This window comes from Phyllostomus discolor, chromosome 3, assembly GCF_004126475.2.
Source record: "Phyllostomus discolor isolate MPI-MPIP mPhyDis1 chromosome 3, mPhyDis1.pri.v3, whole genome shotgun sequence".
NCBI lineage: Eukaryota > Metazoa > Chordata > Mammalia > Chiroptera > Phyllostomidae > Phyllostomus > Phyllostomus discolor.
This window is the reverse complement of record NC_040905.2, coordinates 182,448,244-182,466,692: the sequence shown is the minus strand read 5'-3', so window position 1 is coordinate 182,466,692 and position 18,449 is coordinate 182,448,244. Positions and strand designations below refer to the sequence as shown.

The 18,449-nt window shown below is 42.2% G+C and overlaps 1 protein-coding gene across 4 annotated transcripts in view; it reads left to right on the top strand.

Annotated features, from left to right (window-relative positions):
- Nucleotides 1–1,142: 1,142 nt before the first annotated feature.
- Nucleotides 1,143–18,449, top strand: part of DCAF12 (DDB1 and CUL4 associated factor 12) — a 31,949-nt gene continuing 14,642 nt past the window's right edge. Inside the window, exons 1-2 of one of the 4 annotated variants that reach the window (XM_036021839.1) lie at nt 1,144–1,717; nt 2,804–3,058. In XM_036021839.1, coding sequence (XP_035877732.1) covers nt 1,640–1,717; nt 2,804–3,058 — 333 coding nt within the window. In that variant the 5' untranslated portion in view covers nt 1,144–1,639. Of the gene's footprint in view, nt 1,718–2,803; nt 3,059–18,449 lie in introns of all 4 variants that reach the window. The other 3 variants (XM_028507324.2, XM_036021840.1, XM_028507332.2) reach the window with 3 other exon arrangements.

Genomic DNA, 18,449 nt, shown 5'->3' with positions numbered 1-18,449 from the left:
TTCTGACTCATTCACTGTGTGCATGTCTCTGAAGGAATAGGCCTGACCAAGTAAGATGGGGCTGCCTTTTCCAAGGTGGCATTAGTGGTTAGTGGCAGTGCTGACCTGTGATGGGGGAGGATCCTGTCTCAATGTGGGTCTCTGGTTCAGCTCGGTAAACAAACCCATATCTCCTTGGAAACAGAACTTCAAATGGGCCAACAGAGCTCCCTGGAGGTATGAGGCCTGAAGCCTGAAGGGACCAGCAGGTAACTGGGCACTGCAGCCTGAGTCTGGTCAGCCATAAGAAAGCATTTCTACCTCCTTGTAGGGTGTTTTTTTGTTTGTTTTGCCTGAAAAAATGTAGAGGCTGGCACTCAAATTCCTATAGGATCTCTTGACAGTGGAGGCAATGGTGATTTTCAAGAAACCCCCATGGTTGGTAGTTAATACCAACCTTAACTGGAGTGAAAAGCCAATGGCCACTTTCTTCTGTATGGTTCAGAATTTCACCCAATCTGCCCTGATGGAGATACAACCGGGCCCCGAAGTAGAGGCAGGCAGTGGCAGTCCCCTATTCCTCGATTTAGGACTGAACGGGAGATACAAGAAACGTAAATTACGGGGTGAAACCTATTTTATGAAACAAAAAAGATAGTGTGGCCTTCAGGCCATGGGAATCTAAAGCGAAGTGAGGTCGCAGCAAAAAAGGTAACTGAGGGGCTGTTTCCTGTTAGGGCTGAAGAGAGGGTTAGGCTAGGGAGTAGGCCAGGGGAGGGAGGGAGGAGACTGAGTGGAGACTGGAGCCTCAGGGCTCTCCAGGGGCGGGGAGAAGGTGGCCAGAGCCCTGGCGTTCGGCCCAGGTTGGTTGCTCAGGCCAGGGCAGGTTCTCCGCAAACGGAAAGTGCGACCACGCCGGCGTGGATTTGGGGCCGGACTCCACCTAGCGGGGCTGAGGGGAGAAGGTTTTGTCTCTTCCTACAAAGTTCAGCCTTTGGCGCCCCGGCTCTGCAGTGCCACAGGTTCGGGGCGCGTTAGGCGCCTGCAGGGAGATAACCAGTGGTGGATGCCGGGTAAAGGCCAGGAAGTCCTTCCCGGAGAGAGGTTAGCTGTCCTCACTTCCGGGTACCTGAGGACAGGCGGGCGAGGGGTCCAAAGTTTGACGGCTGGAACCCGAATTCCTTTAGCCTCAGGTCGCCTACCTCCTGCGGCCACTAGACTACGGTTAGAAATAGGCAGACTGCCGCTAGGCAACATACCTTAACTCCCCATTGAGCTCTAAACCCCGCCCCTCTAGTCCCGGCGGCGTCTTCTTAGCGACTTGCTGCGAAGTGCGGCTGCGCAAGGGTGACGGGGCGGGGAGGAGGAGGGGGTGTTTTGGTTCTAGGTGCTCGCCGTCCTTTCCACACTTGGTCGTCGGGAAGCTTTTCGTTCCTGCTTTCCTTTCCCATCCCCTTCCCCTTTCCCACCCTCGGTCCCCCTTTCCTCCTTTCCTTCTGCCTGCCTCCCCTCTTTCTACTGACCCCCCGCGTCCGGGCCATTTTCCGGGCCGGGCACAGTAAGGTGCGCGGCCCCGGGGCCCAGTATATGACCCCCCGTCTTTCTCCCCCTCGCTTCCCCCGCCCCATGTGGCTGCGGGGCCGCGGCGGCGCTGCCCACTATGGCCCGGAAAGCAGTTAGCAGGAAGCGGAAAGCGCCAGCTTCGCCGGGAGCTGGGAGTGACGCTCAGGGCCCGCAGGTGAGGGCTGAAAGGCTGGAACTCGAGTGAAAAGGCGGAGGCACACAGTGGGGAATAGGAATCGCAGATCAGGGAACCGCAACGGGGATCTGAGGTCTGTAGTCGGGGAGGGGGCGGCGGAGACCGGAGTCCGGCCTATACAGTGAGGGCTGGACTATCAAGAGTTCACTGGGGAGCAGATAAGCCGGGATAAGGAGCTAAAGGGGAACTTGAAAATGGGTCATGTTCTGCGGAAGGCATGCAGCCGGGAATGGGGCCTGAGTAGAAACCAGAATCTGGGCTTTGGAGGAAGGAGGTTCAGGGGAATTGGGAACAAAATCTCCCAGAAGATAAGGAAAGAGAGAATGAAGCCCCCTTACAAGGGCCCAGAGAAGCAGGGATGATTTCGTTTCTAATAAGGAGTCTCGCTTGGATACCCAGGCCCTGAGCTGGCAACTTGGACCCCTAGAACAACCAGTTCCTAAGTATAATCCCTATATCGCCCTCTTTGGAGGGGAAGACTTTGTTGGACACGTACCCGGACTCTGATTTCCCGTGCTTCCCACTTCGTTGGTATTTGATTTTCGAATTCTGCAACTGCCTGGAGCGCGGGCCTTGTGACATGGGGGCGGCCATTGATCGTGCACCCTGGAAGACCTGGGACCCTAAATCTGACTCCTTGGGCTGCATAATTCATGCTCTGCGGGGAATATAGGCTGAGAGGGAGAAGGGGACTAGGTAGAGATGTAGCCCAGGTCAGTATAGTAATCATTCAGCTCCTCATTCCCTTCCCTATCAAGGATAACTTTATGGACTCTCTCTTCAAATCTTAAAAGGCCTAGTAAACTTTTTGCCCTCCTCTCTGCTTCTATTCCCTTGTCTTTTCATTCCTTCTTTCTCATAGGTAGGTTTGACTATGGAGCAGCATCTTTTCAGTGTTGGAAGAGTTAAACTGGACTGTCTGGGTTGAGATTCCTGTTCTTGTATTTCTTTTGCATGTAAATCCTGTAGGAAGAGCTCTTGGTGATTTCTCTAATACAATAGGATCCCTTGTTCTGAAGGAAGGAAGGTAGCCAAAGCCCTGATTTCTAATATTGCTTTCCACAGTTTGGCTGGGATCACTCCCTTCACAAAAGGAAAAGACTCCCCCCAGTGAAGAGATCCTTAGTGTACTACCTGAAGAACCGAGAAGTCAGGCTACAGAATGAAACCAGCTACTCTCGTGTGTTGCATGGTTATGCAGCACAGCAACTTCCCAGTCTCCTGAAGGAGAAAGAGTTTCACCTTGGGACCCTTAATAAAGTGTTTGCATCTCAGTGGCTGAATCATAGGCAGGTGGTGTGTGGCACAAAATGCAACACGGTAAGTGTCTGGGGGGATGTGCACTTTATCCTAGGCCCTGGATATATGGCTCCACATGCTGTAGAACCTCCCACTGCTCGTTTTCCCCATCAGTTTCTCTTGGGAGGAGATTGCTTTACTCTCCTTTCTATTTTCTTCTGTCTCTTAGTGAGTTCTTCCTCTCTTTTTCTGCTCCTTTTTCCACTTCTACATTTCAGATAAATCTTTTGAGAAGTGTGTTTTTGTAGGCCTCTTGCCATATGGATGTGCCACTGCTTCTAGAGTTTTTTGGCTTCATTTTTTTTTCTGTGTTGCTTTTCGAGTCAGGGGCCTCAAAGGAAAGATGCAAGAAAAAGAGCTGAGAGGAAAGACTGAGCATTATTCGGAATACATGATTAGTGAAAACCTAGATGTTAGCCGCTAACTTAAAGGCATATGCAGAAGTATTTAAAATGGTACTTGACATACATTCACTTTTAGGGAATAGAATTTAAAGATGTACGTATTTTTGATAAGAATGGGCAGGGACTATGTGTCCAGGGTATTTTTCAGGATGTAACTGTTTGCTCTTTACAAAGTAGCATCCTTGAAAAGGATCGAGAAAAGAGAAAAATTAAGTAGGGGAGTATTTTTACATAGAATGACTTAGAGGACAATTAGTGAATGGAGGGGAAAATTTATCAGTAAGCTATATAACCAGCACAATTATAGGCATGGATAAAATAAATCAACCTATTATTGGATATGATGGACATAATGGGAACAGAAGGGTACAAACAGCATGATGTCAGAGGAAGAGCAAATGGAAAGAGGCAAAGCCTGGAGGTGGGAGATGATCCTGAATGAAGTGTTGGAAAAAAGTAGATGAGGCCCACTTGCTCTCCATTTTCACCTCACTCTATGTGAATAGAAAAGTAATGTCGTAATGGCTGGGTAAATTTACCCTGGACAGAAACATACCTTGGATCAAAAGAGATGGTTGCTGTAGATCAAGAAAGTCTTAAGTACTAGAAGAAGTGTATGAATATAAAGGACACGGGCAATGATTTAAATGTGAGTTGGTGTTGTGTGGAGGGGGTTAGATATTATTTATTTTTAGAGAGAGAGAAGGGAAGGGAGGGGGAAAGAGGAAGAGAAACATCAATTGGTTGCCTCTCATATATGCCCCATCCAAGGACTGAACCTGCAACCCACGCACATGCACGTGCCCTGACAGAATTGAACTGGCAGCTTTTTGCTATGCAGGATGATGCCCAATGGAGTCACAGTGGTCAGAGCCAAACATGAGTTTTAAGGAAGGAAATAATACCATGGTGGTTGGGGCCAAGCTTTCATTTCCTCTTCTGTTGAAGGCTTTTTGTCATAGTAGAAACCTTACAAAACTAAGTAGTGGTGGCGAACCTTTACAAAACTTCATTCTTCTAGTCTCTGAGGCTGCCACTCCCAGTTTAAGAGAACTGTCATCATTGTCACTTGGAGTAGAAAGAGCCTTATTTGGAGGAGTTCATTCCACTTCCCACACATACCATTACAGTGTTTTGCTCAACAAATGTTGCTGAATTGTAAATTGAAGTAATCATCATAGTCTCCCGCTTCTGGCACTTACTATTTTGAAGGTGAGAATAATATTAAGTAATAATTTAACCTATTGTTAATACCTACCCCTTTCTGTCTGTCTTTGTCCTCATGACCTTAGGCAGTGGCCTATTTTCTTTTTATAGTTAATGCTTTTATTTTGTTTGTTTTTATTTATTTTTTTGCTTAGCTTCCAGAAGCAAAGCAGGATCTCAAGAACACTGTTCTTCTCTGAACTTTGTGATATTTAGCAAATGATCCCCTTAGCTGTGCCTTTGTTTTCCTATCTCTAAAATGGGAGCCATGCCCTGGCTGGTGTGGCTCAGTGGATTGAGTGTCAGCCTGTGAGCCAAAGGGTTCCCAGTTCGATTCCTAGTCAGGACACATGCCTGGGTTGTGGGTCAGGTCTCTGGTGGGCGTTGCTGGGGGGGGGGAGGCAATAAGTAAATAAATAAAATGGGAGTGTTAATATCGAGTGCTGAGAAGGTGGTTGTGGACATTTTGGGAATAATTTAAGTGTGCGATATCTTACTTAAAAATAGCACTAGTGATAGTGAATCCAAAGTCTTTTCCAATGCTCTTGGCATACCCTGGGACTTACCTCAGTTTGAAAGAAAGAAAAATTATTTAAACAATTTTAGGGAGGAGAAGTTCATGTTGGAGTCTCCAGAGTAAGTTAAGTTGGGCTTTATACTTCAGGGTAAAGGGTCACAGGTTCAGTTCCTGGTCGGGGCACGTGTGGGAGGTGGCTGATCAATGTTTCTCTTCCTCTCTTCCTCCTCTCCTCTCTAAAAATAAATAAATAAAATCTTAAAAAAACAACAATAACAACAACAACAAACCCCAAATGCTAAATAGCCAGGTCATTTCCAAGTAAACTGGCTTGGGGCTCTAATACTGACATCTCTGTTGAGTTAATGGATCATCCTTTGTGATAAAAGCTGCAGAGACATTTTGTAAACTTTGCTGTAGCTTATTTCCTGGGGTGGGAATTGCCCTGTGCTGTGGGCTGACACTTAAACTGGAAGGCCAGTAAGCACAGGAATAACAACATAGATGACTGGCCTATGTTTTAGTCTTTAATAACATTAGTACGGTCATGTTTTTACTAAAGTATTTAAAGAAAAAAAGGTAGTATAACCTTAATTAGAACATGGATCTGAGAACCAGGATGGGTAGGTATATTTTCCTGGTTTAGGGTTACAAACTAGATTGTATACAAAGCCAGAAAAGCTAAACTGAATAAGAGAAGTTTGTCAGGCACAAAACGGTGAGAAGTAGTGGACACTGCAAAGAACCAGAGGAGGAATTCTTGGCTCCAGCCAGCTGTTGTCATGTAGCAATTTGGGTCTAGCATTGATAGATTTTTTTTTCTTCTGAAGCAAAACTGGAAGTCTGTATATTTAGGGGAGAAAGTGTCAACCATTTATGAGGACTTTTTATAAGAGTACATTTATTAAAGCTGAAGATAGTAAAACAAGGGCTTAGGATAGAAGAAAACAAGAGTGTGTAGGGGGTGCTTTGGCTCTCTGGAAATGTTTTAGGAAAGAAATGAGCCTAGGCAGGGCTGTTTTGGTTCACTGAGAAGAGAAAAGGGGGGCCTTCAAGATAGGTTCAGGGGGTTAGCCCAGGACAAGCTGCCCATTGCATCCCTGGTTGCAAGTCTCATGGGGTCCCTTAGAGTTGAGGTGATGCACACCTGTGGGGAGGAAGAAGGGGAAGGGAAGGGTGTGGGTGTGCTCCCAGGAGGGAGAGTGCTTTAAGGAATGTTGAGAATCTGGTGTGACAAGAGCTTTGTGTGTCTAGAAGAGACTTGTGAAATTAAGGTTGAAAATGTCCATTAGGATCAAATTGTGGAAGCCCTTGAATGTCAAGCTAAGATTTTACCCTGTGGGGAATGGAGAGGCCCAAGGACATTGTTTTTTAAGCAACAGTGACATCATTGGAGTAATGTTTTTAGGGAGAGAAGTTGTATGATACTAGTGCTGTGGTATGGATGAGAGGTAATGAGCAGCAAAACCAGGGCAGTAATGGGGGGAGGGTAAAGAGGGGCCAGGTGTGACATCTTAGAGATACAATCTGTAGATAATGACATGCTCATATTTAATTGACTCAGAACAGTAAGTCAGAACTGATATTGATTGTCTTCAACTTGGTTAACTGGGAAGACGGCAGGGTGAGAATTGAGCAGATTTGAAGAGAAAATGAATTTAGTTTTGTGCTTTCATTTAGTTGAAGTTTGGGAGATGGGTAAAGATTGAAGTTAGTGGTTTGGGACCTGGGAGAGAAGGTAAGAGTTTCATAATCCTTCCCTAAAATTGCAAACTTTTCATTATGTATGTATTTTCTGGGCACAGTACGGGAAAGGTGGTCTGGAAAGCAGTCCACAGTTCTTGCTAGATTTTCAAAGGAAATACTATGAGCCAAAAATGACTAAGAACCATTGATATTGAAAGAGGGGCTAAGAACAGAACCTCGGAAAACACCTGTGTTTATGGGGCAGGGAGAACTGCTACATACAGGGGGAGCTAGGAAGTCAGAGGAAAATCAGGGGAGTACCAAAACCAATTCAAAAGGGTGGATATTCTGTGAGGGGGATGGTTTGACCATAAGGATGTTGATAGACAGAGTAACAATGTATGTAAGTTTGAGGTGTTTAATTTTAGACATGAATTTTATTTACCATTTACTGATGCCCTCTAGCCAAAGACTACCAGAGACTTAGATGCAGTTGCTTATTGCCACTATGGAGAACCTACACCATAGGGAACCATGGGACCTCTCATAAGAGAATGTTGGAAAGGTTTTACAAAGATAGATTTGGGGGAACACTTTAGGAAATGAGAATTTCACAGGAAGATTTTTTTTTTACTTACTTTATTGTATTTTTTCCCATTACCATGTAGTTCCCTTATATCCTCTTCCCACTGCAGTCACTACACTGTCCATGTCCCTGGCATGGACAGTGTAGTATGAAAATTTATTTATTTTTTAAAATAAATTTTTATTTACTGGTCCTGGCTGGTGTGGCTCAGTGGATTGAGTGCCAGCCTGATTCCCAGTCAGGGCACATACCTGGGTTGTGGGCCAGATCCCCAGTTGAGGGTGAGTGAGAGGCAGCCACACATCGAAGTTTCTCTCCCTTTCTTTCCCTCTCCCTTATCCTCTCTAAAAATAAATAAATAAAATCTTAAAAAAATTTTTTTAATTTGTTGATTTTAGAGGGAGAAAGAGAAACATGCATTTGTTGTTCCACTTATTTATGTACTCATTGGTTGATTCTTGTATGTGTCCTGACCAGGGATCAAATTTGCAACTTTGGCGTATCAGGACCTCCCTCTAACAACTGAGCTCTAGCCAGGACCTCATAGGAAAATTTCTTGTGAAATTATTTTCACCAAGACACCAATGGGGTGAGCTGATAGTACCAGGCTGGATGTCAGGGCTGTTTTTCTCTTTCTCACCACCTCCCGGAGGTATACTGCTGACTTTACAAATAGACTGGGTGGATCTTAGTGATGCAAATGAGTTTAGGCTGCAATTTGCTGCCAAGCAAATTTGAGGAGCCTAATTTTGGGGGTGGGCTAGAATGGAAGATACCAGGGTTGAGAGAATAGCTATAATGTATCCCTGAGTTTACATGTTCAGATTCCTGAAATCATAAAAGCAGAATATGAAACTCAATTTGAGACACAAGGAATCAAAACACAGTGAAGTATGGGAGCTTTGGTCTGACCAAATTTTTTATTCATTCCCCCTTGTTTTACTATTTTATTTTCCCAAAGGGATTACAGCCTCTTAGAAAATTCCATAAAATGCTTGCAGAATTCCCTGGGCTCTGCCAGATGTGCCGCTCAGGTTAACAGTATGCTTATCTATATGATCTTTCTATGATTTGTAATTAGGATAGTAACCTGCTATTTAGCCATTTTTTAAATGGCGTGTAGTTCTCCTCTGTCTAATAAGAAATGTTCAGATTTATCCCAGAGTTGGTCTTTATCTTATTTTCAGAATATTTTATTCTTTCAAGAGGAAAATTTTTAGCTGTGGAAGTGATAGAATTGTTATGTTGGCAAATTCATTCTGCTGGGGCGCGTGTGCCAAAGTGTTTCTAGATTGAAAATCATTGTGGAAATGCTTCATAAATTCTAATGTTCTACACAAAGTTAATTGATGTGATAAGGCTTTAAGGAAAAGCAGCAGTAGGAGCAAGTTTATGCCTCTCATATGTGAATGTGCTAGTGTTGGCTGCTCCTTTCTGACTTGTCTTCATCCTGGGAAGGCCTTGCTTGGACTGGGACAGGCGTGAGCCCCAGAAATCCTGTTTCTTGTAGGGTGTTACAGACTTTAGGTCACTCTCTGTATGTGAGGAAATTAGTTATAAGGATATTAAGGACTGAGCAATAGTCATATGGAGGGATTCAAGAACTTACTTATGGCAGCTTTTCTCAACAAGAATGGTGGTATTTTGGTGGTTTCTTCCTTGTCTGGAACTTCACTTCATATTGTTGGGTATTTCACATTCCTGGCTTCTGCTTTGTGGATGCCAGCAATACCCCCATTCCCTCACCTGCACCCTCTGTTATTGTGACAGTCAGGCACAGGCACATGTACACATAGGCACCATGCATGCACTTTCAAACATTAATGCCCCCAGTTGACAACCATGCAGAGGTTGAAGTGGGCAGTTTTTCTCTTACATGATCTGAGTCTGTTTCAGGTTTAGTCTTTTTGAAGCTTAGAACATTGGAGAGTGAACAGAGGAGGAACATTGACTCCTGTGCTCAAGGTTTTTTTCCCAGCTGTATCCTTGATGGACATTACAGTCAGAGTAAGAGGTCTTGTCTTCTTCTCCAGCTGACATGGACATTTTTTCCATTGGAATGAGAGCAATGGCTAGGTCTGGTTCAAGATGAGAGTTAGACAAATGGTTCAAGATTAGAGACAAATACGAGTTTTTCCTGGTGATAGGAGTACGGCTTTTCTGCCTGACCCTTAAGTAGGGGACTATTCATGTGTTTGTTTCTTGGTCTAGGAGATAAAAGTGAGAAACTGAATCAGAATTGGCAACTGGGTTCAATCCAGGATTATGGTTGGGCTACAACCTTTGGCTTCTTAATCTGGCTGCTGATTCTACTTGAATGACCTTATTTGTCTTTGTATCTGTGGAGGTCACCAGTCCCTCTCACACATTAGGTGGGGGTGTTCTCATCAGGACATTTATTAAATGTGAAAGGAATTGGAGTAATGTTTCTACATTTCATTGGCTGGAATGTAGTGGGACAACTTTGTAGTTTGTGTTCACCTTTATTAAATCCATAAACATTTATTGAACATTAACTAAATCTTCTGTGTATAGCAAGACATTACCTTGTGTGGGGCCTGCCCCACAAAAAAAACAAAAACAAAAACATGCACACACACAAATCCCAGACAGAGCTGCGAGGAACTGTAAAGATACTGGAATCCTAACCACTGACCTCCATTTCTTATTTTATAGTTGAGGAAACAGACACAAAGGAAAAAAGTGATATATCTGAGATTTTATAATGATAGGTGCCAAATTAAGTTTGGGCCCCAATTTTTCTTTATCAGAATTCTTTATAGTTTATGAAGTACTCCTCAAATTTTTTCACTGAAATACCCCCAAAGTCAGAGGACTACTCAGTGAGTAGACAGTACTGAGCAACTATGAAATATCTTTGAAGTTCCAAGAATATCTTAAATATTCTTGTACACTTTCTACTTTATACTATATTAAAATTCTCTTAATATAAAATACTATATTAGGGGAAGGGTGGAAATCTTCATTCCTGATTAATGTCCCATCAATCTGAGGTACCATTTTTTCCTTTAAAAAGCATACAACCACACCTTGTATAATTCTTGAGTCCTGACCTTTGCTTAGCTTAGATGGGACATGATACATAACTACATGCAAAGTTTGTTACAATGTAGATACCTCATTAGTAGTTCCAACCAGGAGTGCTCCTATAGGAGGAAGTCATTACTAAGGTTAGGGTGTCTAGAGATGATTTCCTAGAGGAGGAAGGGGCTTCAACTGATGGAAAGGAAACAGGGGTGTCCATTCCATAGCAAAGTCAGGAACATGAGAATATTGAGGAACTCTAAATAGACCCATTTGGCTGATGCAGAGCACAACTACAGAGAAAGAGACTGGCTCAGTTGCTGAGGAGTTGGGTGGCAAGGCTAACTAAATCTCCCTTGGGTAATTTTTTTTTCTTTTTTCTTTGGTTCATGTCTAGTCTTTAATAATGAATAATCTTGTTAATCACCTTTCTCATTTGGAGAGTTGAGTCACATGCTTGGCAGCATGGCCCTGGTGAATTTAGGACCTATTCCTGCAGCCCTGTAGCTTTGGAGGATAAGGAAGCGTGGGTTGCAGAAAGCAGAGCTTTGCTGCAGGTGCCAGGCAGGCCAACTACCTGGGGAAAGTTAGTAAGAGTCTAGTTAGTTGGTTCCTGCTTTCCTTGGAAACCTTCCTGTAGACACCTGTCTTCCCCACCTCCAGGCCTAATCATTTGAATGGCTGCCATAATGCCAAAGGAATTAAAAAATTCCATGAGCTAAGCATGGCTTCTTTTGCCAGTCTACCTTTTTTTAAATTGATACATGTTTGATTTCTGGTCATGTAGGCCTTTGTTTTCCAAGCGTGACCTGGGAACCACTTGCATAACAGTCACTTGTGGTATGTGTTTAAAATGCAGTTTCCTGGTCCCCACTCCATGCTGATTCAGGATTTCCTTCAGTGAAACCTAGGAATTGGCTTTTTTTGTTGTTGTTGTTATTTTTAGAGCAAGAGGAAGGGAGAGAGAAAGAGAGGGAGAGAAACATCATTGTGTGAGAGATACATCGATTGGTTGCTTCTCACTTGCCCCATCTGGGGACTGGCTCACAACCCAGGCATGTGCCCTGACTGGGAATTGAACCGGCTGCTTTTCGGTTCACAAGCCAACACTCAGTCCACTGGGCCACACCAGCCAGTGTGGAATTGGCTTTTTAAACAAGCTCCCAGGCTATTTTATATGAATCATTGGCTTAGACTTTATGCTATAGAGCTGTAATTTTGCCACCTTGTTAAATATAGACCAGTTGTTTGAATCCTTGTATTTTCTAAATAACACTCAAGATACAGGTTGGCATATCAGATTTGATAAACCTGGAAGCATTTCTTTGTAGGCATTTTAGTAAATATCCATTTGGTAGCCAGTAGGGTATAATTAAATCTTATTTCTGAACTTTGAAGAAGGTTTGACAAATGATTTTTTTTTTTAATTTGCCTGTTCCTAGTCTCAATAACAAAGCAAAAGATTTGCCCTTTTTTTTTTAGGTCAGATCTTGGCTTAGGCCTTTAGTTTGTAAGTTTTTGGTCTCTTTTCTAGAAAAGTAATATGTAAACATGTATCAGAAATATGCGCTGCCCTCACTGGTGTGGCTCACTGTGTTGGGTGTCATCCCATAAATGGAAAGGTTGTTGGTTCAATTTCTGTTCAGGGCACATGCCTGGGTTGCAGGCCAGGTGCCCAGTTGGGAGGGTGTGAAAGGCAACTAATAGATGCTTCCCTCACACATAGGTGTTTTCTCTCAGTCCTTCTACTCTTCCCCTCTAAATGAATGAATGAATGAATAGAAATAACTGGGCTTACACCAACAAATTTTATTAAGATTTGATCGTCGTTTTGTATTGTATATTTGTATTCATAGGTTGAGTCTGGGTCTCATTTCTTACTAGTTTTACGCCCTTGCATAAGCCAGATATATTCTAAACCTTCTCTCACCTTTAAAATAAATGGAGAGAGGAGCAAAGTCATGAGGAGAATTAGTGAGATGTTAGCACAGTGCCTAGAACATGTGCTTAGTAAATTGTTGATACAATTAATGGTGGTGGTGAAGGAGAAGGAGGAAATGTGGCGATGGTTTGATGTTTCTAGATTCTAGGTGTATTTCTGGCCAAATTCGGGTACACTTAAGAAGAGAGCATTATTCCTTTACCCTATAAATGACTGCTTTCTGTTTGTTATTCACATCCCAAATAGCTTAGACATTTAAAAATAATGTATTTAGATATCATTGCTATAAGAGGAAGTACAATTTATGCCCCAGCTGAATAGCTCAGTTGGTTGGAATGTCATCCAGATGCCCCAGGGTTGCAGGTTCAATCCCCAGTTGGAGCACATACAGGGGTCAACCAGTGAAGGCATGAATAAGTGGAACAGTAAGTCAGTGTTTTGTTCTCTTTCTCTAAAAATCATAAATTAAGAATTTTTTTAAAAGAGGAAGTACCATTTGTAAATTATAGAAAATTATATTTAATTTCACTATAAAAGAAATATAGAAAAAAGCCAAATACTTTGCTGTATTTTCCCTCTGCAGACCCAACCGTACAAATTAAACATAAAGTAAAAACCAGTTCTAATGAACAACATGGTGGAACAATATATATATTGTCACTAAAGCACTTTTGAGAGTAATTTGGCATTATGCTTCAAAAGCCTAGTATGTATTATTTGTTGAATGGAGAGCCTAAAAATATTATACCTTTTGACTCGATATTTTCAGACTAGGAATTTATCCAAAGGGAAAAATCTTTTTTAACAAGATAATTATTGAAAGCTATTTGTAAGTGCTAAAAATCAAATACTTGAGTTAATTTATGATAAATCAAATGTACATGATATACAGATATTAACATAATTGTGAAGACTAATAACATGCACAGAATTTGATATATTGAATGTAATGAGATAAAATTCTAGACCTGGCTGGTGTAGCTCAGTGAATTGAACACGGGCCTGTGAAGCAAAAGGTCGCTGGTTCAATTCCCAGTCAGGGCACATGTCTGAGTTGCAGGCCAGGTCCCCTCTGTGAGGCACGCAAGAGGCGACCACACATTTATCTCTGCTGATTATAGTGCATAATAATCATACATGCATATGATCAAGTACTAAACAGAAACTTGACAAATGAAAACATTTGAAAAGAGAGAGGATTCTGAATGATCTTTCTTGCATTTTTTATTTCTGTTATTGTTGATAAAGTATTATCAATGAACTTTCATTTTTAAAAAAGGTTACTTCAGCTAGATAAACCTCAGTTTTTCTTAGCCTAAAGCAATGGTGAAAGTGGCCCTGACCAGTTACCATTAATTTCTTGTCTTGTTTACTGATAAAAATTGAACACAGTTTTGTATTGCACTTCTTCTCTGGGGAAGTAGGGGCTTGAAAATACAGTGATAAGATATACAGCTAAAGGAGTTTCCCTTCTTGGTCACACAAGTTTTTTGGAGCTCAAAACTAGCACTTACAGAGAGATCTTTGTTTTTTAGCAAGTAAATACACAACCATATTGTCCTTAAGTAGTTGCTATAATGCTCAGGAAGTAAGACTAAAGCATTACCTAATCTCCTGTGGTGTTTCACTAGTTTAAAATTACTGACTGTAATTAAAACTGTTCACCTGTTATTATTTCCTTAGCATAAATTCCTAAAATGGAAGTTTAAGAGTTTACACATTTAAAAATTTTTGATATGTATTGTCTGGCCATTTTCTGTTGTGTTCTTGGTCTTTGCTCTCTGCTTTGCTCTTCCCTATCTTCGGGGTTTGGAATAGGAAATGGAGTCCTTTTGATTTCAGTTGTATTTTCTTTCCCCAACTTTCAGTAAACTTAGGCTGCCCACTTGATTTTTACTGTCTGACTCGATATAGTTTATCTTGATGTCTGTGTGACCTATGTGGGTTTGCTTTCCTTTCTCCATTAGGCTCCATCTAAAACACTCTTGAGTTTTAGAAACTTTGTGAGCCCTTCCATGTTATTAAGCCACCTTGATCTTTCTGTGTACGCACATTTGCATGTGTCTTCATACATATTCATGCATGCAGAGATGTACTTCCTAGTCTTCCTCATTGTAAGGGCTTTGCTTTCTTCCGCCCATCCCCACCTCTGTTCTGGAATGTAAACTGCAGGGAGCCATTGAGCCTTAAGTTTACCTTGACATTCAGCAAGGTTCTTGCAGGGATCCCAGTAGGTTAATGTGGAATAGCCCCATTCTAGGAAGTGTTACAGGAGCTGCATGAAGCCTTGGCCCCTTGTTAGAGAGCTTGGGGAGATACTCTGTGGCATCTCCTCCATATCACTGCCCCTTCCTTTGAAGAAAGAAAAGGGCGGGCCCTGGCTGGTGTAGCTCAGTGGATTGAGCGCGTGCTGCAAACCAAAGTGTTGCAGGTTCGATTCCCAGTCAGGGTACATGCCTGGGTTGTGGGCCATGACCCCCAGCAACTGCACATTGATGTTTCTCTCTCTCTCTCTCTCTTTCTCCCTCCCTTCCCTCTCTAAAAGTAAATAAATAAAATCTTAAAAAAAAAAAAAGAAAGAAAGAAAAGGGCTCTATCCTTTACATGGTGCTTTGTCATTCCTATGCAAGGTTAAGGTGAGGTTGGATGTAAACTCTTGGTTTCCTAGGCCCTCTGCAGACGCAACTATTACCAATTTTTCTGTCGCCCTTCTATCAAATATTTTTCATCCAGTGTAGAAGCTTTTCTTATACCATGCAAAACTAAACAAACGTGAGAATAGTAGACTATTAGCTATCACTTGTTAAGCACCTATTCTGTGCTGAGCCCTGTGCTAGGCACCTTATATTTTATTTTATCTCTCAGTAACCCTATGGGATAAATAATATCAGTCAAGTTTTATAGATCACAAGATTCAGAAAGGTTAAGTGACTTGCCTAAGATCACGTAGCTAACAGGTAACCAGTTTGGAATTCAAAGCTAGATCTTCTCCAGCTCCAAAACTGCAGAGGTTGGGCTTTATAGTCTCTTAGACATTAATAGATGAAACCTTTTCTGGATGGCAAAAGTGGAGAGAATGGCAAAGGAATTGACTAAAATAATTCTTAAAAGTTTTAGCCAGCCCTCAAATTCCACAAGAGAAACTCAGATCTTTGCAGGTTATAGGTCACTTTACTCTTGTGTCTTATCAAATTCATTGCTCTCAGTGTACAAAGCCAATTCTCTTCACATCATTGCTTCTCAAACTTCAGCAGATAAGGAGATCTTCGGAAAATCCATATTCTAATTTAGATCTATGCCAGGGCCTAAGATTAGAAAAAGAGAGAGCAAGTGCATAAGCTTGGTACAAACTCCCTCCCAGGTTATTGTAATTCCCAAACTGGGATCTAGCTGATCTAGCAGCTAATATATTATAGATGCGTTGTCCCACACAACACAAAGGTGTAAGGGGACAATTAATTTTGCTTCATTAAACATTTGTTAGAAGTTATTTAAAGGGTAAGAAACTTTTTTTTTTTTTTGGAAGGTCTAGTTCACAAGCCTCAAGAGCAGGAAGTATCCCTGTATCTCAGAAGGAAACAACTAGGAATTAGAAAACCACTAAGGAACTGAGGGTGACCATACTTCCTCTCTTCTGTTTTCTTTTTTCCATGGAATGGCTTTGGTAGAAAATGGCCACCCACACAGTCTACTGCCACCAGCTAGCTCCACATTTCTGAAAGAATTTGAATGACATAGTCTAATCTAGCCTTGACTGGTTCTCCCTGAGCCAGGGGGCCACCCTGGACAGTGCTGTGATCCGGAGATCATAGCTACAGGGCCCCACACTTAGTGCAGGGATGCGAGGGCTCCCTAACATCACTGGGCAGACTTCCTGAAAGGTGACTACTGCATGTGCTTATTATGTAGCTTTGCATTGTCAGGGCAGGATTAAAGAACCAAATACTGTATTTTGCTATATATAACGTGCACCCACATTTTTGGCCCAGACTTTCGGCGGGGGGATCTTCTGTTTTAATTTTTTAATTCAGTTTTTATTATATTTAGAAACAAAACTGGTTATCATATTCCAGGGTATTATTTTGCATACAGATATCGTTTACTGCTTTCTATGGAGTTATACTTTTAATGCCTATGCATAAATAAAAGAATTAAAAAATTTATATAGATACAGAATTAGCACTACCCATGTATAATGGGCACCTTTATTTTTCCCTCAAAAATTTGGTAAAATAATGTGCCCATTATACACAGCAAAATATGGTAGATAAATCATCTGCTTTTAGAATTGGGAGGGCCTTATTAGCTTAATAGGGAAGAGAGGCAGATTTCAAGTCAACATGATATGGTCTAAGCTGTAGGTAGAAGGCTATCCTGGGAGCCTACAAGAAAGGAAGTTAATGAGCCTGGACATTTAGGGAATACTCAAAGAGGACATGTCTGACCTGAATCATGACAGGTGAATACGTGTTGGCCAGGTTGAGAAAAGAGTAGGAAAAAGCATTTCTGGCATTGTGAACAGTGTGAGCATGAAACAGAGCATATATTTCATTGAAGATTTTTTGTTTGAATAATAATTAATAAACAGCTATTTCTAGAGCATAAGGTCCTTGGCAGAATGTGAAGTTAAAGAGATAGGGAAAGGTAAGATTGAGGAGAATTTTTTTTTTTTTAATTTCACTTGAGGATATCCTTATTGATTTTTTTTAGAGAGCAAGGAAAAGAGAGAGAAAAAAGAGGGGGAAACATCCATGTAAGAGAAGCATTGATCAGTTGCCTCCTGTATGGGCACCAACTGAGAATGGAACCTGCAACCTAGGTATGTGCCCTGACTGGGAATCGGACCCTCAACCTTTTTTGGTGTATGGGACGATGCTCCAACTCAACTGAGCCACCCGGCCAGGGCGAGATTGACAGGAATCTTGGTGCCATGCTAAGGAGCTTGGACTTAGATAAAGGGGAACCGTTGGACATTTTTTTTAGGTGACATAGGAGGATCCCCATTTTTATGAAGAGGACTCATTATAGTGTGGCAAAGAGTTTTGATGGTGGGCTTGTCTGGAAGCACCAAAAATATTTGCAGTTGTCCAAAGGAGAGGTAGTGAACGAGGATGGAGAGGAGGAGCCAACTGTAAGAATACTTTGGAGACAGACTTGGCAGGTCTGGGTCCGGTGATGGAATGAAGGAGAAAGGGAAGTCTAGGATAAATTCCAGGCTTAGGTGACTAGGTAGATTGTGGCATAAGATGAAATGAGCAATTTGGGGAGGTGGAAGATGCTTCCTTTTGGACCCATTTAGTTTAAAATGCCTGTGGTACACATATCAGCAATGGTACAAGTTAGGCAGGGAGTTTGCTTTAAGGATTTATATTACAGAATGGGGGTGGTTGTCCCCCGCCCCCATCTCCTTTGTATAATTTTTCCTCAGTCCTCTCTGCCTGGTATTCTTGTTCCAGCTTCTCCTGCTTTTCTTCATTCATATTTTTTTTTTCATTTTCACCTGAGGATATGCTTATTGATTTTAGAGAGAGGGGAAAGGAGAGATAGGGAGAGAAATACTGATGTGAGAAACATTGACCAATTCCCTCTCATTTGGGCCCCTACCGGGGACCAAACCAGCAACCGAGGCATGTGCCCTGACCAGGAATCAAACCCACAACTCTTTGGTTTACAGGATGATGTTCCAACCACCTGAGCCATACAGCCCAGGCCTTTTTTTTTTTTTTAAGATTTTATTTTTAGAGAGAGGGGAAGGGAGAGACAAAGAGGGAGCGAAACATCAGTGTGTGGTCACCGGTCACCTCAGGAGCATCCCCTACTGGGGACCTGGCCTGCAACCCAGGCATGTGCCCCAACTGGGAATTGAACTAGTGACCCTTTGTTTCACAGGCCAGCACTCAATTTACTGAGGCACACCAGCCAGGGCCCAGGGCTCCTTTTTATATTTTAAGTTTAAGGCCTATCTAGTTTTTCCTTTCATAAATCTGTGCAAGCAGTGGGTTACTTTATACAAAGCTTTGACATGA